Raw genomic sequence first — 25,157 nt, 5'->3', positions numbered from 1 at the left:
TTATCTAAAACATTCACTTGGCAGGCTTTTCACCTCCAAAACTTAAAACACCGGTAAAAATTCTAGAACCTCATGTAATAGAAACTAAATGCGACTTATTCAAGCATTAGAAACCAGTGGTTTTGTTCAAAATTTCAGTTCTTGACGAGGGCTCATTCTTGGTACTATTAAAAACCTTACGCCTATTCACACTTTTTGCCACAGACCTGCGTCAAACTTTTCCACAAGCTGTACAGAAATGACAATACCCCAACCAAACTCTTTCCTGGCTTCCCAAACTGCTATCAAGCCATATGAAATAAACACTTTAAACCGGAGATTAAAACTACATGTACACACCGACTAGCTCATCTCCTCTAACCCTACTTCACCCGAAGACCAACGTTCCCTCTAATACTTCTCGAGCGCACAGGTCATTTCTTTAAATATGTGACCTTTTAGTTTCTTATGCATGGTCACACGTGTGCTTTCGTTTAAAAAGATTCAGGTTGGGGAGGCGGTGGGCATAGTGGTATTGTCATCGGGCTAGTATTCCAGAGGTCCAGGGCAAAGCTCTGGGAACCCGGGTTCAAATCCCAACTTGGCAAATGGTAAAATTTGAATCAATAAAAATCTGGAATTAAAAGTCTGATGGTGACCACGAAACCATTGGCGATTGTCACAAAAGCCCATCTGGTTCACTAATGCCCTTTAGGGAAGGAAATTTGCTTGCCTACACGTGACTCCAGACCCACAGCAATGTTGGCTCTTAGATACCCTCTGAACAAGGGAAATTAGGGATGGGCAGTAAATGCTGGCCTAGCCAGTGATGTCCGCATCCCATGAATGAATTAAAAAAAAAATAACTTAGGGGGAACGTTGCTGAAGACGGCACCTAGTCTTTTCCTCTCTGTGAATAATACTATGGGAGAGCGATGAGCTACCTTAGATTTTTCCTCATCTTCAAACATAGCATTCTTTGAGCGTGGAGGGGGCGGAGGAAGAGGTTCATCATCCGGTAACACGGGATCCTGTTTTAGAATTCCTAAGGGAATAGTGGGGTCAAAATATTAAAAAATCAGAAAAATCACTGCAAACAGCAGAACACTTTTCACACAGCTCAGGAACGAGAGAAGCGCGGCTTCACTGAAGAGTGCAGGGTCACCAGCCGCTCTGGATAAGCTTAAACATGCAAAGCTACTCATGAGCTTGCTAGCAATATCAGCACAGTTCAGCCTCTTCAAATCCATAACTTATGTCTTTGCCTTTTCATTCCTTCTTGATCGTCTGCACTCACTGATTAGATACCAACGTCCTTGTTATACTCTCTTGTTATAGCAAGCAAAGAATTCACTTTAACCATTTTTCAAAGTAAAAATAAAAATTCCAACACTCATTAGTAACTGGCAGCTGGTCTTCAGTTCAAACACTCGCCTTTAAAATAAACATCATGCATTCATTGCAGGCAGTCATTAAAGTGAAACTTCCTTCACGTTTCCGTGATCTCTGTGTTAACAAGGGGGCTGTTTGCAGTCACTCATTTCTGTTCAAAGGGAAGTTTCTGCCCAAGCCACTTGCACCCATTGACATACAGGTTAATGGTGATGATCCGTGGGCAATTTCTGACTTCACTGAACCAATCACGTTTCATAAAACTGCATTCCGCAAGAAAAGGTCCGAGCACCAGGACAGTTCCCTGCCTGACTGAACCTCGGCTCTGACCTCCAAGGTGAAAAAAACCGCCCAGCCTCCAAGGCAGCACCTTAAACCTGGAATTTCACAGGGCTTAGTGCGGACGATCAGCGGGAAAGCCAAAAGCCTGATCCGGGCATGCCAGCAATAGAATGTACGGGCATAGGAACAAGCCATTTGGCCCAACTGGTCCATTCCAACATTTATGCTTCCCCATTGAGCCTCTTCTCGCCCCTCTCCGTTAACCCTATCGGCTTATTCTTCCATTCCTTTCTCCCTCATGTGTTATCCAGCTTCCCCTTAAAGGGAACCCTGCTATTCACCTCAACTACTCCTTGTGGTAGCGAGTTCCACATTCTAACCACGTTCTGGGTAAAGAGGTTTCGTCTGAATCTCCTGTCGGATTTACGTTGGGCTATCTTATATTTATGGCCCGAGTTTTGGTCTCTCCTACACGTAGACATCCTTTGATGATCTTTCAGAGCTCCGACAGGGCACCCTCCAGCCTTCCCTTTTCTCGAGTGAAGGGCCTCAGCCTGTTCAATCTTCCCTGGTGGGTTCTGAGTTCTGGCATTATTCTTGCAAATAGGTGCAAGTGGTTTTGGAAATTCTGCATTGTGTCTTAGCGCAGTATGTGGACTGATACAGTGGCTGCTAGAATCATATTGCAATCCGGTAGTACAGAGTTGCACAGTTCAGGATCAGGATGTTTTGTCAGATGCAGCAGTAGTTTATAACCAAGTGCTCACTGGTGACCCACACTCAACTGGAAATGACTGAACCAACCTTGTTTTTTAAGCATGTGGTAGGCCTCTGTGATCTTCAGCTCATCTGGCAGACCCACTGTCCAGCTGAACATTAATTCTAAAACTTTAGTTTTTACTTTCTCAGAAGTTCGCGTGCCCAGATACTGGTGAGGAAAACATTAAAAAACTACAGGTTAAACACTCCTTCATAGCAACGTTTGAATTAGAATTCCTATTAACAACTCAACAATTCAGATTTTGTTTAAAAGGTTAGCTTCAAGTGGGCTTTGATGGTCATAGATTTATCAAGAGTCAATTTTCCCATCCATCTGCAGCAGGTAAAGCTGGTGGCCTCACTGGGTAATGGCAAAGCTAGCTCTTCTGAGTCATTTTCTGGTATTCTGGGCATGTTACCCATGACATACCCGGCCAATAAAGGACTGCTGGCCATCTGTAGAGTGCTGGGCCATTTTCTCAGCACCCAGGGAGCGATGCGTGGTTACAAGTGGCATTGTGCACCATGTTCCTTTGGAATTTCCAAATGGGATCCCCTCTTAAGTGCCAAATCCAGAAAGGCACTGTTTGACAAGACCGCCAGTCTGGTGCATCTATTTCATTCTGGGGTGGCCCCCTAACTTTAGTATTTTTTTGGGTGTTAATAAGCTGTTCGCAAATGCTTCCAGGGACCTTAGCGCTGGTCGCCAACTAAGATACGCAACAGGTATCTCAAGCACTGCAGGCTTCCATGCCCAATAATATGCATTATCAGCCTCATCGCATCCATTATTCCATCACACGCGTTTTCTATTTAGTCAGGAGAATCAGGTGGTAGGTGAGTCATTTATGGACGACTCACTCATCTATTTTCCATCATGATACAAGAATGCTACAAGATCATAGAGCGCCTTGTGTCAGACTTACCTTGGGCGATACTACTTTGATTAACTCATTCAAAAACCTGAATTTTCCTACTTCACTGTGAAACCGCTTCCCACAATTTTTCATACACGTCTCCAGGACCTGAATAAAAGTCAAATGGTGAGGATTGAACTTCACTGGCATTGGATGAAATGAATATCATTTTTTTTTTTTAAAAAGACTGTATTTATTTTTCAGCTACCCTTTATTGCAATTTTACTACAACGCATTGAGCTTTCTCTCTTCTGCTGAAGTTCTGTAGGAGATCTTCATTCCGCTTGCCGTTAACTTCGGCAGAAGGACAGTGGAAACCCCGGAAAGTGGCACAAATGTTGTTTGCCCAGAGTTTCAGCAAAGTTATGGAGGACGAAGGGGAGAGTCTGTGCAGAAATTCAGCCCCATCGACTCTTTACTGGGAGCATGTTTCATGGGTATTATTCACCTTCTAGTGTTTGAACCTACCGGCCATTTTTCATGTATGTCTTTTGTCAATGAATGTTGTAGGCCACTCAACAGTGGGCAGTGCTGCAGTGAAGCCATCTCCTGTTCTTGTCCAGTGCATGCACTTAGAGCAGGGAACGGCAATTTGTCTTGATTTTCCTCCTACAAAGCCAGTGCATGGGGATCAAATCCAAGGCCAATTTGATCCGAATGGCTCAGAGACAGAAAACCTACCTCTGAACCACGAGGGGGTAACAGGTAGCTCAGGGTGCACCTCTGCAGTGACAATACTTGCATATCCTGACTTAGGAAAGGGTGGCTATTAAAACTCCTACACAAACAGAAAATGCTGGAAAAGCTCAGCAGGTATGGCAGCATCTGTGGAGAGAGAAAAACAGAGTTAACATTTCGGGTCTGTACAATCCTTCTTCGAAACTCTGAAGGGTCATACCGGACTCGAAACGTTAACTCTGTTTTTCTCTCTCCACAGATGCTGCCAGACCCGCTGAGCTTTTCCAGCATTTTCTGCCTTTGTTTCAGATTTCCAGCATCCGCCGTGTTTTACTTTTATTTTAAAACTCCTACCTGGTTGGAGACACCGCAGCCTACGTTTTCTGATTGGGCCTATTGCTATTCCAGCACGAAACCATTTAAAATAATGTTAAATTGGAAAATGTAGGCTCGTGCTTTAGCTTCTCCTTCCAAGTTCTACGGGATTCTGACCATCTGCAAGGAGCTGTTCATGTAATAATGATGGAATGATTAGTGAACGATTCAGCGCCAGTTAGTACCTGGATGCTGAACAGAAGGTTCCAGGAATGTAAGAAGAAAAAAAAAACCCACAATCTGATAAGCCAACTGCACAGTTGGTTCTGAATTTTGATTTGGTGACATTTCGAGATTGACATTTAGGACCAAGAGAGGTGCTTATCACACCATGCTGGTGACAGACTTTTATTGCGAATGTCAGTGAATAGCTCAGCTGAGAGATTCCTATTACTTTTTTTTTTATTATAGATTGTGTAGGGTCTCCAAAAGACTGCTGTCAAAGGGCAATGAAAAGAGTGACTTTTATTATATTCAGGGGATGTGGGTGTTGCTGGCCAGGCCAGCATTTGTTGCCCATTCCCAACTGCCCTCGAGAAGGTGGGCAAATAGGAATGGGCGACGAATGCTGGCCTTGCCAGTGACACCCACATCCCATGAAAATAATTTTTTTTTAAAATCACCTTTTTATTGCCCTGTGATTCCTGTTGGAGACCCTACATGTGTGTAGGGGCGATCATTTAATATTCTCCCCCAACCCAACTACACGACGTTGGGGTGTGCGGGTGTGAGAAATTGTATTTTCATTTAATGCTCATTCTAAATAAGATTCAAAATAATGTAAAATTTTATTATTCATTTGCTTGTGTGTTTTAAAAAACACTGGTTCTGTAAATTCTATGCTGAATCACTTAATTCTACGAAGGTATATTTTTTAAAAATATCACACGTTACATAGTTCAATACTTGCATACTTTTGATAGCCAACAATATCATTTAATACTCAAAAGGGGTTCAAAGAAAGAGATACAACTGATCTTACTGTCAATGCCTGAATAGCTTCCCATTCCTGAGGGGACTGAATCTTATGTGCCAGAAATCTTGTGGCAAGCTGGGGTCTGAGAAGAACAGGAAAGAGACAGTATTATTGCATTATGTATGTCACAGGAGGGACAAGCACAGCACACCAACTCCACAAAACGTAAAGCAGAACGTTAAAACAAGATTGAAGATTACATTGTCGTGACAATGCTGTGAATCAAGAAATAATCCACAGGTACCCAGTAATCAAATCAGAAACAGGCCATGTGATCCAACCAGTTTGTCTCAGTGTTTACCCTCCACATGAGGAAATAGTTCCAATTGCTTCTATTCCCAAAATCCCTTCAATCCCTTTGCCTTCATTCACCTTTCCAATCTAATCTTGCACGTTGACACAGATTTTACCTCAAACACTACCCTTGGGCATGAATTCCACAGCCTCACAAATCCGTTTGCAGTTATGGTTTCACTGGCACCAGCAACGCCCTTCAACTTATGCAAGTAACCGCTCTTCACCTCTTGAGCCCAGGCGTCGAGGAAAGGGTCACCACAGCCAAGTCCGATCCCATTCTCGACGTCCAGTAGGAATTGCTTACAGCAACGAATTCCGGAAGAGACTGAATCCCAGATGCACCGTAAGCCTAGCCTAGACTAACTGCAAATATGACGCTATACCCAGGTCTACAATTTCTACACCTTACTGGTGTTATTCATACCCAACAACCCTCAACGCAACTTCTAGTTTTCCTGGGCTCCCTGACAAGACTGACAATTTTCCACTGACTCAGATCAGCAAATCCCCGTAGGATCTTCAATGGCTGAAGCGAAGGTGCATGAGAGTCAAAGGTTAGTGCTGGTCAATGGCAAACATTTTGATACCAAACTCAATGAAGCGGATACACTGCCGTTTACATTACTGTGCTGGTTTTCATCTGGTACCCACCCTTCCAATTCCTTATTCAGTTGGTCACAGAATGCTTGAATGTAGTTCCATTCCAGCTCTCGGTTTAAAGGATTTGTGGCTTTATCTGCATTGAAAACAAGATAAATGTATAGCTTAGCATAAGTTGCAGATGCTGAATCTTTCCGTCGGAGCGAAGTCAGCTCTAGGACCAGAAAGAAGGTCAGTATTAATAATTTTCCTGACTTCTAAAATTATCTTTCCATAGCTTTATGAGAAATTGAATGATATACAGGAGGAGGTCATTCAGCTCATCTTGCTTGTGCCGGCTTAGAAAGAGATATTCAATTAGTCCCATTTTCTCACCTGAAGGTACAAACCTACACTTGAGGCACGGACCAACTGCCTGCACACTCACCAGGAGTCACTCTTCAAGTGACTGGTGATGAACGTCAGCAGGTTAATTGATCATTAGGAGAGGGGAGAAGCCCAGAGCAGCTTGAAGCTGTCTTGGCCTTACACCTGCACACTCAAATTTCTAGCAGCATCAGTCAGGGGCAGGAAAATCTTAAGTGCTCAGGGCAATTGCAGGACTCAAAACACATTTTAGGCAGCAGCATTTAACATAAAACAATACTGAACTGAGCTTTGAAGTACTGCAGCAGCTTCAATTGAATTCAGAATGAAGGATCCATGTTGCTGGCACAGGCGTGATGAGTCGAATGGCCTCCTTCTGTACTGTATCATTCTATGATTAATCATGATTTGACATTTTTCTCCTGTTGCCAACTTTTTCATCTCTTCCTAAGACATCAACTTCTTGCGGGAATAATTTCCATTGACTGATTAAGCCTTGAGGACTGCTTAGCTTAACCGTGTCTCCCTAACAGGCCACCCTTCCACCCCTGCTCCGTTATCTTAGGGATGCTACAACCAATCTTAGCTTCTCTACTGGCTTCCCCAGCTAAGATCAACTAACAGGTCGCAGCGTCAAACTTGGTACTCTGGGGAAGGGATGCTCAGCTACTCACAGAGCCAGCAGGGAAACCGTGCAGGTACTGGTCTGCATTACAACATTCATCATGTCCATTTTCATGCAGGCGATTGCTATCGCTATTAAAACCCATTGTTTATTTTTATTTATACAGCGCCATTCTTCATGATAAGCAATGACCTAAGGCACTACGAAAGGGTATCGGAGGATCCAAGTTAGGTGAGGTGACTGGGCAAAGTCAAAGAAATAGATTTGGGAGAAGGGGAAGAGAGACTGGAAGATGGAATAGGTTTAGGAACAGAATTGCAGACTGGATGGTCTGGTAGCCGAAGGCTCTGTTACGGATAGTGAAATGGGAATTGAGATAACAAACACTAGACCACAATCAGAAGGGTGCACGCTGAGATTAAGTGGTGTTGCCTGTGGCTCAGCACTCACCTCTGAGTCATAAGGTTCCAGGTTCAAATCCCACTTCAGGGCTTGAAAGCACAAACATCAAGGCTGACACTGCAGCACAGTGCTGAGGGAGTGCTGCACTATTGGTGGGACCACCCAAGTCAACGGACCTTTGGCTGGACCGTCAAATTTTCTGTCCCACCTGCGACAATTCCAGAGCTGGGCAGGACTGGAAAACCTCAGCCACTGTCTTTCAGATGAGACATTAAACGGTGACCCCAGCTGCCTGCTTGGGTGGATGTAAAAGATTCCACGACACTATTTCAAAGAGCAGAGGAGTTCTCTCTGAAGGAGGGTCATACGGACTCGAAACGTTGACTGTTTCTCTCTCCACAGATGCTGTCAGACCTGCAGAGTTTTTCCAGCATCTTCTGCTTTTGAATGAGTTCTCTCTGTATCCTGGCCAATACTTAACCCTTAATCAGCATCACAAAAAGGGCAAATGATCTGATCATTATCACATTGCTGTTTGTGAAAGTTTACTGTACTGTTCATGGGAGCTTGTTGTGTACAAAATTGGCTGCCTACATTACAACAGTGACTACACTTCAAAAAGTTTTTCATTGGCTGTAAAGCAATTTGGGAGGTCACGAAAGGAGCTATATAAATGCAAATCTTTCCTTTTTTTGACTGAAGTTACTGATACACAAACTTCTTACTGTAAATTAGAAAAGTTCTGTTCCAAGGAACAATGAACAGATCCTAATGGTAAATTTAGAGATGTTTTCATTCCTTTTTGTCCTTGTAAGCTTTCTGCATGCAGCAAGTAGTCAGTTTGAAATATTAATTTTCATTCCCCCAACGGTTCATTGATCAAACCCATTTCCCAGCATGGGACTAAGCCAAACAGCCCTGACAGTCCAAGATTCTTTCTATGTTCTGTGCCAAGCAGCTGATCCCAACTGGCAGTGGCACCGGCAGTCACGCCATCCCTGGTTTGGGGGGTGGGTGGGAAGTGGAAAAAGAATTTATACACGATGATTATTCAGTCACGGAAAAGTGGTGCGTGTGCATGTATGGTAGATGAAGATGGACCAAGCTCTGCTTCGACGCTGTTCAAATGGCCCCTTTACATTTCCTATCTAGACTCACATATAAAGCAAAGGCAATTGGGCAAGATAGGAGAAGGCTGCTGTCACTCAGCAATGTAAGGGATATAGTCTTCAGCACAGGAAAGGTGAAAAGGGCAGAAAATAGAGGAAAAGTAAAAATTCATCAACTTTATCTCATGAGAAAATATCATTAAACTTGCATGTTATCACTTCCTACATTAAAGCACCAACAAGCTGTGCTCCCCTTGCCATTTGGAAGATTTATTTCCAATTATATATTCGGGCTTCTGAATATAGTGCTCCAGGCACCTGCCGACCTCATGAAAATGCAGAGCGACATCTGACAACATACAAAGTAAAATATTTACTTACAGCACAGGAAAGCCCTACTCCTTTTGTTCAGAAGTGATTCCCAGCTCCCTGTGGGGACACAGGTCAGGGGGTGTGTTCCAAGCATTTATGGACCTGATTGTTCATCCACGATCCTGGCGAATGCAGGTCATTGCCTGAAGTGAAGGATTGTGGAATTGCAGTTCCGTACTATGTAAGCGTCCTCTTCTCTATTCAAAATGCCTTGGCCCATGCCCAATACATATAATCTAGGCTAACGCTGCAAGTGCTGTATAACCTTCCTACATTACAAAAGTGACTACACTTCAAAAGGATTTAATTGGCTGTAAACTGCGTTGAGGTCATGAAAGGCAATAGACAAATGTATGTTCTTTCTTTCAAGTATGGAGGAAATGCTGCATTAACATAAGTGTCGTCTTTCTGGCCAAACGTTAAACCAAGGCTCCACCTTTCTGCTCGGACATATAAAATCCCATGGGATCTTTGAAAAGTAGAGCGATTATGCTGCTATCTTAACCAATGTTCACCACCAAAACACATTAGCTGGTTATGTATCTCCTTGTTCTAAAGATTTTACGTTCTTTAGTATTTAAAAAAAATCATATTTTAAATTGGCCTCCATGTTTGTCTAAAACAAAGTGATTACTGTCGGCTGTGAAGTGCTTTGGGACATCCTGAGAATGCGAAAGTCACTATTGGCCCAGATTGTCCGTTCCCTGGGCTGGGGGCTGGAGGGTGGGGGGGGGGGGGGGGGGTTGAGTTTCCTACTCCAGAGGTATCTCAGGAGCTAGAGGACCCCCCCACCACCTTCTCCAGAAGTCCCCAGGCAAGGACTGCATGGGAATTGTCCAGGAAGCTTAAACTTCCATTGGGAAATTACCCTGTGTCTGGAACCCTCTGATTTAAATTGAAGGCTTCGGATGGTTCCAACTCTCTTAGCAGAATAGTTGCCCAGAAGAAGGATTTAAACCACTTCTAACTCCTGGGCATCTATGGTACTGACACCCCAGAACCCCACTGGAACCCCAAAGACTCTCCCAATCCTCTGATTACCCTCCTGGTCACCGCCCCAACTCTCCCCCCCCTCCCCCACCCAACACCACCCCCCCCCACACCGGCTACCCCACCCACCCAACACCTCATGGCCCAGAACTTACATGGAGTGGCAGTTCACTCCTTTTTACTTACCTTAGTCTGAAGCTGCACATCTCTCACCCAGGCATCTGTCTCAGGCCTGGTGAGAAATGTACAGCGCGGCAGCTCCTGGAGTCTCTTCAGTGCAGGGCATCGGGGGAGTGAAGCCCCGTCCCTTTTTTACAGCACTAGCTGCTGTAAAGCGGGTGAGTTTCAAGGTCCCAGCACTTTGACAGAAGGGAAGTGTATAAGGCAAGACGGTAAGTAGGTAAGATGGGTTAGGGGTTGGGAGTGAGGGTGGAGTTCAGCGGAATTAGGGAGGTATTAATTGCCAGTTCTTTACTGAAAATCAGCATAAACGCAAACTTCTTTTCATTCATTTTTGGGAGCTGGGGCAGATATAAGTATTTTGGCAACTTTTTTCCCCTATTACAAGGTATTTCCAATAGTAAAACAGTCATGCTTCCATACACTGCAGGCCTTAAAATTTCAACGCAAATCCTGCCATTCCTGTTTGACCACTATATTATGTAGGAGTAGCAACTTGGCAAAAAGTGACCTTGAAAATGTTCCGGTCACATGGCGAACCATGAAGATTTGAAAAAGAGGATCAGCAAGTTGTGGTTAAGCCCAAGCCTAGGGACTGAGGGAGGGACGTATGGGGTTTTAGATTGCTGCAAAGAATGCGTAAGAGTCGGAGAGCATGCAGTAAGCCTCAGTTTCAACACTGCAAGAATACAACCAAAATCAGGGAATATGCAAGTGAAGGCAGGACGCCTAAGCTCTGGAATTGCCCCCCCAAACCTCTCTGCTTCAGCTCTCTCATTCCTCCTTTAAGATGCTCCATAATGCCTTCGCCTTTAACCGTTATTCATCACCTGTCCCAGTATCTCGTGTGGCCATGTGCCAAGTTTCATTTAGTTAAAGGTCCCAGTTGCTGTGTGCTACTATGTTAAAGGCACCGTATAAATTGAAGACTTTTAAACATGGGGGAAGCTACGAGGTAAATTACTCCAGAAACTCAAATCACCTCGCGGCTTTGGGGCCAAGGTACAAACTCCTGCACAAAACTAGTAAATTGCTTACGATTTGGCACACAGTCAATTGAGGAATGACGGTGGCCAGAACCTGCTACCACATGGTGACAGCTTACACCACAAAACTGAATGGGAAATATTGGCATAGCAGTGTACAAGTAAATGTTGACAAAAAAAAAATGGGAACAAAAAATTACAGCAGCAGCAAATAAAGTCTGTGGTCAGAAAAGGCGCTTCGTAAAATCTGAGTCAACAAGTTAGGACAAAAGGGATTTCACCCAATGTATAAAAAAATTCACAGTAAGCAAAACAAAAAAAAAAAATTGACGTTGTCAATTTGGAGAAAGGTCAATAAATCCCAAGTTTAAAACACCTTCATTAACAAAAAATACTGGAATGATTTTTAAAGCAATAAATACTAACATACAATAAAGCAATGTCAAAAATATGTTTTTTAATATTAAAAGAACATTATGGTACAGCACAGGAGGGTGCCATTCAGCCCATCAGAGCTGTGCTGGCTCACTGGAAGAGTTATCCACTTAATCCCATTCCTTTCTAATTTTTTTCCTTTTTCAAAGACTGGCTATCATAGATTCTGGTTAAATGATTAGAGTTTTTAAACTTCCACTGCTCTACCCAGGAGGCCATTCCATGTCACAACTGCTCTTGGTGTGAAGATAAACTTTCCTCTTGTCAGTCTTCAATTTGCTCTTTACTAATCCAAGCCCCTGACTCCATCTCCAAATCTCAATTTAATTTGAAAAAAATTATCTAAATTTTCCTTTAACTGGGCCATTTGCAAATCTTGCATATTTGTGTAAGATCACCCGTCAAATGGCTGAAGAGCCCAGGTTGCTCCCTTCCTTTCTCATTACTGTGACCTTCAAGTTTGGGGATTAGCCTTGTGCTCTTCCCTGCAACACCTCCACGATGTCAATGCATCTCAGTGACCAGAACTGGACATTTTGTTCAAGATGTGGTCCGCCCCAAGCCATATATTCATTTAGATCTACTCAGAAGCCAAATGCCTCCGCGAGTTCTTATGGAGAATTGCAGTCACTCATGGTACATGTGGGAGTATTGCACTAAGCACAAGTTGTGATCTGTGGAAGGTGAGGGTTTATATAAACTGAACAGCTTTTTTCACTCCGTACTTTTCAAGGTGACCTTCAGCTGACTCTACGGCAGAGCTGCCCAAACTGTGGGTCGCGACCCCCAGTGGGGTCCTGAGACGGGATTTCGGGGTTGAGAGCTCCAGGGCAGCAACAGCTGCTGAGGAGCTCGGACTGAGTGCTAACAACTGCAAGGCCCCCATAAATCCTTTTTATCGAATGGCGGGCGTGGCCCAATGGACAGCTCTTTGAGGCCTGACTCCTGCTATGTGAAAAGAAAGGCTGTGAAAAGGTAGATGCTCCCTTTTTGGAAGGAAAAAACCACCCTGTGGTTTAAACACATCTCACCACATTCAACCTCACTTGCCACTCTACACCCCCTGCTCAGCAGCTGAAGGCATTCAACAACTCTCGGGCCCCACGCAAATCTCCGAGGTTACGCGAGGTCTGGGGCGTTAAAATAGGGTCACATCGGGAAAGCATTTGGGAAACACTGCTCTACAGTCACTGGAATATAATTTTCCAGGAATAAGGGAGTTGTTTTAAGGAACCTGTCCATCACATCAACCAGTGAAACAACTGAGAGTCACGTGGCCCTCACATGTGGGTGAACTAACACCCATAGGTATGTCGAAATTTGAGATATGGGTCAAAGTTCTCTCACCTGGGTCATTTGGGACTGCCCCCATGAATACAAGAGATTCTGCTGCTTATCACACGCACAGCACTATTGTTCTTATTTCTGCTGTTTGTCTAATTCAATGCTGAAGTCACAATTGCATTGTTGCTATAGCTGATGTGTTCCATCTAGAGTACTTTGAAAACTGTGATCAGCTTTATGGTCCTGTGTGTCAGTGACTCGCAGTGGTGGTTTTTATATTATTTGTGAGCTTCGCAATGCTGTAAACCATTTAACAGCATACCTAAACCCTGAGTACAGAATTGAAGATCCTATCAGCTGTTTGCAAATTATCGGAATTAAAGGAAACAAAAATGAAAAATTTGCAGGGCCACGGGGAAAAAGGGAGGCGAGTGGCACGAGGTGAAATTCTCTGTTAGAGGGCCAGCACAGTCAAGATTGGCCAAATGGCCTCTTTCTATGCTGTAAACATTCAACAAACTGAATTTTTGACTGCCTGTGTAAAGTGAGTGCAAAGTCGCATGAAGTGGTAAAGTAGTTTTCACTGGTTGAGTGGGCTGAAAGTATGCCTTCCAATTGTGACATGAAATACAATCCACCTGCGTGTTTGGAATAGGAGAAAAAGCTATTGACATAATTTCTAAACACTCCTAATCTCCATATCATACAAAGCCTTTCTTAGCTGCAGTAAAGCTTGGCAGATCAATCATCAATTCTAAACCTCAACCCTAATTTGCCCTCCCACTGTTACAACTATAACATGGACCAGCTGCAAAATACAGTATTCATTAGCTTGGGTCAGTTAACAGCACAGTTTCTGATACAGAAGTTTCTGGGTTCAAACAAGACTCTGGACTTAAGCACATGATCTAAACCGACAGTTCAGTACAGCATTCAAAGCGTTGTTGATTTGTCGGAAGCACATCTTTGAGCGTAAATATTAAAGCGAGGCCCTGACTGCCTGTTCAGGTGTACACAACGCATTCCATGCCAGCATTACAAGTGAATTAGGGAATTTAACTAGGTCAACGTTCCTTCCTTAACCAGCATCAACTAAAAGAAGTTAACATCATTCATATCGCTGCTGGTTGTAGGATCTTGTTAAGCACAAAACAACTGCTGCACTTGCCTGGATGACAACAATGGGCGTGCTTCAAACTAATTTATTGAATGTGCACACTTTCGAGACGTGATAGGAATTTTTTTTCCTGACTTGCCTTTTCAATTGTACCATCGAAAACTGAATGCAGTTTAAAAAAATGGTCACATTATTTAGCAAATGGCACAATTACAAGTGCTTGATAGCTAATCATTTTACTAAACTAATTTATATTTTACAAACATAGGCCAGTGCGAAACAAACCATATCACTTAAAAAAGGGACATGTTGCAGAAGCTTTTTGTCTTGCACTCATCAGGACAAATGCAAGAATGTCAAACAATCACAACGACATTTTAAGTTACAGGACAAAAGGGTGCTGACTGGTTGGCAAGTTGGCAATGATTGGCTGAGGTAGTTGCCATGAAGAAACCGATGGGGTAATTATCTAGGAGATTGGGGAGCCTATAGTCCCCAGTTGCTTTCTCCATGGCAACACCTCGGTGAATCAGGTCAACTTGCCAACCAATCAGCACCCTTTTCTCCTGTGGTATAAATTGTTGTGATCATTTGAAATTTGGCATTCTTGCATTTGTCCTGATGAGTGCAAGATGAAAAGCTTCAGCAACATGTCTCTCTTTTCAGTGATAGTTAAACTCCATACTACCAAGCAATGAAATTACAATACAGTGAAATATAAGTTAAAAGTGCAGAGGCAGCTCCCAGTTCCTGCATATTGAGCCTTTATATAAATTATGAAAATCATTGTCTGGGAAAGATCTAAAATATGATAAAGCTCATAAACAGCACAACTGTGATGTTGTGGATACTCAACTGGTGAGGTGAGAGTGACTGCCCTTGACAAGGCAGCATTTGAGTGGCATCAAGGAGCCCTAGCAAAACTGGAATCAATGGGGATCAGGGGGAAGACTCTCCAGAGGTTCAAGTCATACCTAGCACAAAGGAAGATGGTTGTGGTTGTTGTAGGTCAATCATGTCAGTTGCGGGACATCGCTGCAGGAGTTCCTCAGGGGTAATGTCCTAAACCTAGCCATCTTCAGCTGCTCCATTAATGACCGTCCCTCCATCATGAGGTCAGAAGTGGGGATGTTCAATGATAATTGCAAAACGATCAGCAATTCTGGATTTAGAATTCACGGCTCCTCAAATACTGAAGCAGTCCGTGTCCATATGCAGAAAGACCTGGGTAACATTCAGGCTCAGGCTGATGTGTGGCATGAATATGACTTGCCACCTAAGTGCCAGGCAATGGCCACCTCCCCCGGACATTCAATGGCATGACCATCGCTGAATCATCTGCTATCAACATCCTGGGGGGGGGTTACCATTAATCAGAAACTGAACTGGACCAACCATATAAACATTGTGGCTACAAAAGTAGGTCAGAGGCTGTAACTCACCTCATGACTCTCCAAAGCCTGTCACCATCTACAAAGCACAAGTCAGGAGTGTGATGGAATACTCTCCACTAAGAATTATGCTGACAACCAATTTAAGGTTGTCAGTCAAGCTCGCAGTGTGTGATGCATTTGTGTGCACTGGAAGCTACATATATTAAATACACAGGGCCCTGTTCTTTGCAGACAGAAAGAACATGTCCACACATTGCGCCTGTTTCAGCTAATCAAAATAAGTGGCAACCATTCACTGACTCATTCCTCAGGGCAATGCCTTGAATAATCAGGGTCAAGCTGCCTGGCTTAAATTTCAAACAATGGTTGGCAGTTAACTGTCAGTCACTATCAGTGGTACATTCTCCATGGCAATGCCACTTGCCAACCAATCAGCACTCTCTTCACATACAGTATAAATTGTTGTTTTCCCCTTATTCTCGCGAGTGTCCTGATGAGTGCAAGACAGAAAGCTTAGACATGTCTCTTTTTTCAGCAATATTCAGGTTCTGTAGTACCAAACGACTAAAAAAAAACATGTTCATCTCACCCATTTCAGGAAAATAGGATCAGCTGGTTTAATTGCTTCAGCGATGTGTACAAAAACATTTTTCTTTTCACATTTACACCATGTGAGCTGAGCCATCACACAGGAGTGAGCAGCTGCGGAGATCCCACAGGGATTTACATCACAGTAAGCTGAATGCTATTGGGGTTACTTTTAATCAGGTCACTTTGGAGGCACTAGTTTCATCCAAGTGAACTGATATACATTCCTTTTACGTACAGTCATAACCATAAAGTTTAAAAATTGGTTATTTTAAAGTTTCTCTAACATTTCTGAAAACTACTGAAGTAAATACAGAATTTGGGAAGGGGGTGGGGGGGGTGGGAATTAAACCCTGAGCCTCTGAGGCTTACTTACTATCTTCAACCTGCATCAAACCAGTACTCTAATGTGCCCAAGAGGGAAATGTCCCATTAAATTCATCGCAACAGGATGAGTGGGATTTTGGCTGCACATATTATGAATGGTCATGCAAAATATTCTGGGATTCAACTAACACTGAAAAGCCACACAAACGCCATTTTTTTTCTGGGTTATGGTCCTTCCTTAACTTTGGCCTCTAGTCACTGACAAATTATTCTATATAGAGTTACTGCATTCTCTCCCATATTACTCGGTAAATTTAATCCAATAACATGCCATTTGATCACTGAGACTTCCTACAATACCAACTGGCTAAAAGCAATAGTAAAACAAAATTTCCTACATATTATAGAGAAAATAATTTTCTTAAAAGTATGTTACCAGGCAGCTAAACATCTCAGCATTGAAATAATGCTAATAAATCACTCGCCGCTGCATTAACACTTTGTAATCCAACATCCCAATCTTACTGTTAGGGTGCATTCACAATATTACTGCACTGATGTTGTGAAGTGCTTTTGTTTTGCACCGTACACTGCAGTTATAGTGGAAACCGAGCCTAACAGGCCTGACCTGACTGCAGTACTTTGTTTCAGATTATACTCAAGCCTTGGTACTCGCTTCCAGTGGCGTGAAACAAAACCACTTTTCACCAATGCTGAATATGCAGTTTAAATGCACCGCTATCAGGCTTTGTAACTATCTGCATCCCTCAGGCACATGTTTTGTCATAATCTGCAAGTTAGAAAATATGACTTGTTACCCTGCAACAGCTCGGAGGGTGGGGGAGAAAAGAAGTGGGAGCTTTAATGCTGCCAGAAGCTGGCTTGACCTACAATGGTAGCCTTATCCCATTTGGGTATTTAGTCATTTTTACTTTAGCATTGTTTAGTTTAGATTCCGGGAGGTTGGTGTTCATGACTAGGCTTTCAGAATTTATATGACTAAATCCAGAATTGCAGGCTCAGAGAAAATGCATCCACGATTCTACTGCCAAGACAAGAGACAGATTTAGCAATGTAAAAGAAGGGAGCTGGGCTCTAAGTTGCTCATGTCCTGAAACCTGAATGAAACGCTTTAAGGACGTGCAACATATTTCTTGTATCACATCCTTAATTCAACGTGACAATTTACTTCCACTACAAATAACAGCTATGTAGGCAGCAGAATGTCACTCCTGATTAAAATACTCTCCCCAGGCACACCCAATTCTGGAACAACAAATTATGTAATCTAATTGATCTTTTGGTCATTTTAACACCGTCAGGAGAAAATTAACGCGAAAGTTTTACCTATCCTAAGGTACACTTCAATAAAGCCCAGCAAAGAACAAAAAACTGAAATTGGGCCATCTGATTTAACAGGATATTTTAATAATTTAAGCCAAGGCGATTCAGGGGCAATTGTGAGCTCTTTACTCAAGAATGAATGCTTATTTAGAAGAAAGACTGCTGACAATAATGTGAACCTTGTCATTATTGGAGCGCTTTGCATCCAAGCAACAATTAAAAAGACACTGAATGTTAAGCTGCCTATAAGAAAGTAATTGTACCCATTACAGTACATAGACCGCAGATACAAATTAACAAATCGTACAGCTTGTAATTATCATTTCTTCCCTACCAGATCAGTAAGTCGAGGGGGTGTTCTGAAATTTCTTAAGGCTATATTTTAGCACTTGCATGATGCAGCCACATAACCATCTTCACTTACCTACACTCCCAAAGATTGGAAAATTATTGCCAAGGATCGCTTATTTTAAACTAGCTGCAGTTTAGTCATGGGATAGTGTTTTTGGTTACATTGTGTAGATAAAGATATTGTTTGAAATGATAAGCCGGGAAGCTCCGGTATGAAGTCAGAAATAAATGGGAAAGAAGTATACATTGTACATATGGATTGGACTGCAGTGTTTTAACATTTAGGCATTGGCATTGCTAATTGAAACTTTTTTTCTTAAGACTATTCGTCAGCCCGAATACATTGCAATGCTGGTTTAATATTCTTATATAATTTAGCTAGGTTTCCAGAATGAATGTCAGTGAATTGTGAGGTGACAGCAGCAGCCCTAGACATCCTAGATGAGAACAAAACATTTTGTCCTCTGTTTCTCCCTCAACACCCTCCCTGAAAAAATTACTTGACGGGAACTGGTGCACAACTTTCACAAAAGCCACACAGCTAACTTGAGCTTACAGATGAAGTAATCACAATTCAGTTTTACTCTAATTTCTCTCATGCACACAACACAACATGTGTACATATATATATATATAATATATGAACATTGTAGATGTTGGACATCTGAATTGCAAATTCAAAAAAATCCCACCATTGTCCTGGATTCTAGGCAAACATTTTTTAAAATAAACACATGCATTCTATCCACAAAATATTTTTGAAGATTATTTCTTAAGGAAATAAAACAGACCGATAAAAAAGTCTCCATGCACCAGTAAACATTCTGTGGGAGTTAGCCATTTTTTATTTGACGCTAGAGTTGTTGGGATGATTAATATTGCAACTTTACTACAAATCTACCAAGTTAAATTATTAATTTAAAAAGATGCTATTTTATAGAGTTAATATAAGAATATAAGCACTAGGAGCATAGGGCCCCTCAAGCCAGCTCCTCCACTCAATAAATCTTCTATCCCCTCCAACTCCATCTTCACACCAACTTGATTCCCTGAGACCCCAAAAATTTGTCTATCTCAGCTTGTACATACTCAATGATGGATCATCCACAACCCTCTGGGGTAGATAATTCCAAAGGTTCACGATTGTCCCCTTATCCTTTGACTGTGCCCCCGTGTTCTAGATTCCCCAGCCAGGGGGAAACATCCTCAGTGTCTACCCTGTCAAGCCCCTTCAGAATCTTGTTTGTTTCAGTGATATCACCTCTCATTCTTCTAAACACCAGAGAATATAGGTCCAATTTACTCAACCTCTCATCACAGGACATCCCAGGAACCGATCTACTGAACCTTCACTGTATCGCCTCCAAGGCAAGTATATACTTAAATAGGGAGACCAAAACTGTGCACAATACTCTAGCTATGGTCTCACCAAACCCTGCATAACTGTGGCAAGATTTCCTTATTCTTATACTCCAATCCAAGCTCCCCATTAGCAGAGTCCTGTTGCTGTTATTACAGGGATACTGGCTTGCATATGATGAAGTGAATAGATTGTAGTTGTTCATTCCATTCCACCTCCAAATCGACCCATTTTTCAAAGCAAAATATCAATGAATAGATTTCCATCACTCTAAGCGAGGCACAGGGTCAACTAGGCATTAGGGTAACAATTCCTTAATCTTTCCATTAAATTACTGAAACATCCAGCACTCATGAACAGTGAGTGTACCTTAAAACTTTGTTGGAAAAGAGTCATCACTCTCGAGGATAATTCACAACTTGTAGAACAGATATATCAATGTGAAGAAAACGGCAGCCCAGTAATACCAGCACTAGAAAAGTCACCCCATAAACAAGTCAGAAATTTGCATCTGTCACTCAAATCCAGCTACCTCAACTGAACAAGTTCAGGTATTTCCCAGTCAGATTTGAGGAGGAGATTTGTGTGTGTGACAGCAGTATCATGTCAGAGGGGAAAAAAATACTAATAGCTTCCCGGCACACTCCAGTGAAACTCCTACTGCTGGACTGCTCGTCACCCAAAGCTCTGCCGTCCGTATCCTAACTCACTCCAGCTCCAGTTCACCCATCATCCCGTGCTCACTGACCTACACTGGCCAGCAGTCTGACAGCATCTCCAATTTAAAATTCTCGCCCTTGTTTACAAATCAATTCGTGGCCTCGCCCCTCCTTAGCCTCCTAGAACTCTCGCAGATCTCTGCGCTCCTGCAATTCCAGCTCTTGACCATTTCTGACTTTAAATGCTCCTGCGTTTACAGTGGTGCCCCCACCACCTAGAGCTCCAAGTTCTGGAATTTCCTCCCTAATATTGCATTATGTGGCTCAGTGTCAAATTTTGTTTGAAATTGTTTTGTGAAGTGTTGCCATGTTAAGGGTACTATATAAATGAAGATTTTAATCTGACAGCATTGCAATAGCATATAGGTCAAAAGCTGTTAACTCAATAGCTCCATCAGTATTGCATCATGTGACTACCAGGATAGTAATTCTGATGACAGGGCATTGAGCTAAAACTTTAACTCTGTTTCTCTCTATACAGATGTTGTCTGACCTGCTGAGTATTTCCAGCATTTTCTGTTTCTATGTATGCCAGAAGGTGAACAAGATGATCGTGGCCTTTTTCTGACTGGCAATTCCCATGCTTCTGCTGAAGGATCCCAGATCACATGGGCCTGCCCCATCTTTCAATGCAGCAGACAACCCTCTGCAGTTCACATGTTCGTCTGCCAAGGCAGGTGATCCAGAACCGTTCAAGAAACTTGGGAGGCGCATGCGAGACGCTAGCTGTCCTGAAGGATCCTTCTTCTCGTGCCTTCAGGAGGCTGAATGACAGCCCTGGTTCAGTTAGTAGCACTCTCACCTCCAAGTCAGGAAGGGTTTCATTCAAGCCCCACTCCAGAGGCTTGTGCCCAAAATCCAGGCCGACACTTTAATACCGTAATACAGCGATTACTGCAATGTCGAAAGTGCCATCTTTCGAGTGATATGTTAAACATAGGAACCTATGAATTAGGAGAAGGAATATGGCACTTAGCCCTTCGGGTCTGCTCCACCGTTCGATAAGATCATAACTGATCTGACTGTAACCTCAGCTTTACATTCCTGCCTACCCCTGATAACCTTTCACCCTCTTGTTAATCAAGAATCTATCTAGCTCTGCCTTAAAAATATTCAAAGACTCTGCTTCCACCACCTGTTGAGGAAGAGTGTTCCTCTCAACCCTCAGAAAAAAGTTCTCATCTCAGTCTGAAATGGGTGACCCATTACTTTTATACAGTGACCCCTAATTCTAGATTCTCCCACAAGAGGAAACATCCTCTCCACATCCACCCTGTCAAGACCCCTCACGATCTTAAAGGTTTCAATCGAGTCACCTCTTAGTCTTCTAAACTCCAGTGGATACAAGCCTAACCTGTCCAACCTTTCCTCATAAGACAATCCGCCCATTCCTGGTATTAGTCCAGTAAACCTTCTCTGAACTGCTTCTAACGCATTTACATCTTTCCTTAAATAAGGAGACCAGTACTCTACACAATACTCCAGATGTGGTCTCACCAATGCCCTGTACAACGGAAGCATAACCTCCCTACTTTTGTAATCAATTCCCCTCGCAATAAATGATAACATTCTATTAGCTTTCCTAATTACCTGCTGAACCTGCATCCTAGCCTTTTGTGATTCATGCACTAGGACACCCAGATCCTTCTGAATGTAAACCAAGTCTGCCCTCTCAGATAGATATAAAAGATCCGTGGCTCTATTTGAAGAGGAGCAGGAGAGGTCTCTGCACTGGCCTGATCACTATATATCCCTTAATCAACACAGATTCACAGAATTGTTACAGCACAGAGGAAGGTCATCCAGCCCATGGTGTCTGCACCAGCTCTCTGAATAAGGTACCTATAGTGCCATTCACTCGCCTTCTCCTCATAACCCTGCACATACTTTTTCCCTCTTGAATGCCTCGATTGAACCTGCCTCCTCCACGCTCTCAGGAAGTGCATTCCAGATCATAGCCACTCAGTGTGAAAAAGTTTCTCATGTCTTCATTGCTTCTTTTGCTAAATCTGTGGTCCTCTTGTTCTCGATCCTTCCACCAATGGGAACAGTTTCTCCTGAGCTATTCTGTCCAGGCCCCTCACGATTTTGAATACCTCTATCAGCTCAACATCTTACGAAAAGAAATGATCTGGCTGCTATCACATCTCTGTGGGACCTGGCTATGAGAGATTTAGCTACCATGGTTTCTACATTACAACAGCAACCACCCACACATTCAAAAAAGGACTTAATTGGCTGTCAAGCACTCGGGACACCCAGAGATCACGGAAGGTGCAAGACAAACGTAGGATTTTTTTTTTCGCAGTTGGGGGAGAGGGTGTGGGAAAAAAAAGGAATGGAAATTATAGAACTCATTAGGGGAAAAAAACGTGGTGAATCGATTCCACGTTCATTTCCCTGTCAGACCCTGTGTACATCTCTAATAGTTATTAAAACTGCATGGGTTGAAGCAATAAGACCATAATAACTTGAAGTTCTATTTTAACTTTAACATACGTATTGCACTTAAAAAGTACTTTTCACGACCAAAAATCTCACAGCGCTTTACAGTCAATGAAGTACTCTTTGAAGTGTAGTCACTGTTGTAATGTAGGAAACACCGCAGCCAATGTGCTCACAGCAAGCTCCCACAGACAGCAACGTGATGATGGCCAGATAATCTGTTTTCTTTGCGATGTTGATGGAGGGATAAACATTGGCCTGGACAACAGTAGTAACTCTCCTGCTCTCCTTTGAAACAGTGCCATGGGATCTTCAACCGAAGCACCAGATGGAGCCTTGGTTTGAAGTGTCATCTGAACGACGGCACCTCTGACAGTGCAGTGCTCCCTGAGTACTGCACAGGAATGTCAGGCTTGATTTTTGTGCTCCCAAGCCCTGGAGTGGGACTTGAACCCAGAACCTTGTGATTCAAAGATGAGTGTGCTCCCAGCTCACTTAAAATAAAATGTCCCAAGGTGCTTCACAGGAGTCTTTTGAAACAAAATTTGGCTTTTAACTATATTAAAGAGATACTGGGACAAGTGGCCAACAGCTTGGTCAAGTGTGGTAGATTTTAAGAAGCGTCTTACAAGGGGTAGAGAGACAACATAATAAATAGGAGGAACAGACCATTCAGCCTGCTCTGGCAGTAAGATCATGGCAGATCTGATATGGTCTTAACATCACTTTCCTGCCTGTCACCTGTAACCCTTGACTCCCCGATCATTCAAAAATCTGGTCTAGCTCAGCCGTGAACATATTCAATTACCAGGGTGACCAATGTCCCTTATTTTACGGAACTGTCCTGTATTTGAGGCCAGTGTCCTGTATGCAGGGTCCAATGATGCCGAGACAATGTTTTTCCTGTAATTCAGCGCTTTAAATCTTGCGCGTGCGCAGAACCCACTCTCGACCTGCTTGTGCGCTCTCACAGCACCACCCAACAATACTTTAACAGGCCTCCATAACAGAGTGTCCCTTAATGCTCTCCGCGAGAGCTGTTCACCCTGTCAATGACCCAGCCTCCATTGCTCGCTGAGGAAAAGAATTCTAAAGACCATCAGCCCTCTGAAAGAAGAAAGTCGTCCCCCTCTCTATCTTTAAACTGTGCCCCTAATTTTTTTCCCTTTATTCTTTCATGCGATGCGGGCTTCGCTGGCAAGGCCAGCATTTGTTGCCCATCCCTAATTGTCCTCAAACCGAGTGGCTTTCTAGGCCATTTCAGCGGGCAGTTAAAAGTTACCCACGTAGTTGTGGGTCTGGAGTCACACGTAGGCCAGACCAGGTAAGGACGGCAGATTTCCTTCTCTAAAGGGCATTAGTGAACCAGATGGGTTTTTACAACAATCGATGATAGTTCTAGATCACACAACCCACTCTCCCCCCCCACCCCCCCCCCCCCAAAACCAACCTCAAGGAAACATCCTCTCAGTATCTACCCTGTCAAGCCCCCTCAGAATCTGTTTCAATAAGGTCAACCCTCATTCTTCTAAACTCCATGGAGTATGAGCCTAATGAGGCTTTAGAGGGGATTTCAGAGTTTAGGACCTGGGCAGATCTCCTGTTTGTAAATCTGCAGCTCCCCTGACCACAAATGCACAAAAGCTGCAGAAACTAGTCCTTCCCTTTGAGGAGATGGGGATTTGAGAGGCTGCAGCCCCATTCAACCAGAGGCAGGTCAGGAAATCCCGCCCCCGACACCCTGATTGGCCGGCAACGCCTCATTAGCATATATCCGAGTCGCCCCATTGGCCGAGGCCCCTGTCAATCACCAGTACTTCCGCATCATCAACCACCTCCCCCCTCCCTCCCTCCCCTCCGCAAAAATCCACCTTCCACACACTTGAAACAGCCAACAATTGCCGCCATCAGAGAGGTTTTAAAACGCATTTAAAGTCCATCAGCCAACGTTCAGCTGCTCTTAGCGGAGGTCTGCCTTCTAGAACGTTCCAAGGCAAATTCTACATCGTTGCGGCCCTCGCATTCAATATTCAACCAACTGCCGACTCCCACCAATGTCCTGCCTGTGTTTCTGGGAGTAATCGGCTTATTATTCCCCCTTGTTATATCGGAAAGGTTTTTTCCGCCGCTCGCACTCACTCAGTTGCGATTCCAGACTCTCCTCCTCCGGCGGAGCCGCCATCTTGGATCCAGCTTCAACTCTCGCGAGATCGCCTCCACCCCGAGACTGTGGCATCGCTCTTAAAGCGGTAAACACCCTCGGGGGTGGGGCCCTTAAAGTGGTAATGACCGCCTGGAGAATTTCAGCACGCAAGAAGCTCGACAACCAACCAGGGCAAAGCAGCCTGCCTGATCGGCACCCCATCCACCGCCTCCAACACCCACTCCCTCCACCGCTGACGCTCAGCTTGCAGCACGGCAAGATGCACGGCAGCGATTCACCAAGGATCCTTAGACAGCACCTTCCAAACCCGCGGCCTCTACCACCTAGGGCGAGGACAGCAGGCA

General features: G+C 43.5%; 1 protein-coding gene across 2 annotated transcripts in view; it reads right to left on the bottom strand.

The window, feature by feature from the left end:
- gga1 (golgi-associated, gamma adaptin ear containing, ARF binding protein 1) overlaps window positions 1-24,859 on the bottom strand; it is a 41,606-nt gene extending 16,747 nt beyond the window's left edge. The window contains exons 1-7 of one of the 2 annotated variants that reach the window (XM_078531631.1): window positions 24,789-24,836; window positions 9,139-9,272; window positions 6,307-6,391; window positions 5,365-5,440; window positions 3,339-3,437; window positions 2,458-2,581; window positions 924-1,024 (exon numbers count right to left, since the gene is read on the bottom strand). In XM_078531631.1, the coding sequence (XP_078387757.1) occupies window positions 924-1,024; window positions 2,458-2,581; window positions 3,339-3,437; window positions 5,365-5,440; window positions 6,307-6,391; window positions 9,139-9,223 (570 nt within the window). In that variant the 5' untranslated portion in view covers window positions 9,224-9,272; window positions 24,789-24,836. Of the gene's footprint in view, window positions 1-923; window positions 1,025-2,457; window positions 2,582-3,338; window positions 3,438-5,364; window positions 5,441-6,306; window positions 6,392-9,138; window positions 9,273-24,788 lie in introns of both variants that reach the window. The other variant, XM_078531633.1, reaches the window with a different exon arrangement.
- Window positions 24,860-25,157: the final 298 nt, after the last annotated feature.

This window comes from Cetorhinus maximus, chromosome 29 (genome assembly GCF_964194155.1).
Source record: "Cetorhinus maximus chromosome 29, sCetMax3.hap1.1, whole genome shotgun sequence".
NCBI lineage: Eukaryota > Metazoa > Chordata > Chondrichthyes > Lamniformes > Cetorhinidae > Cetorhinus > Cetorhinus maximus.
The sequence above is the reverse complement of the archived record's forward strand: the minus strand, read 5'-3'. Positions and strand labels throughout refer to the sequence as shown.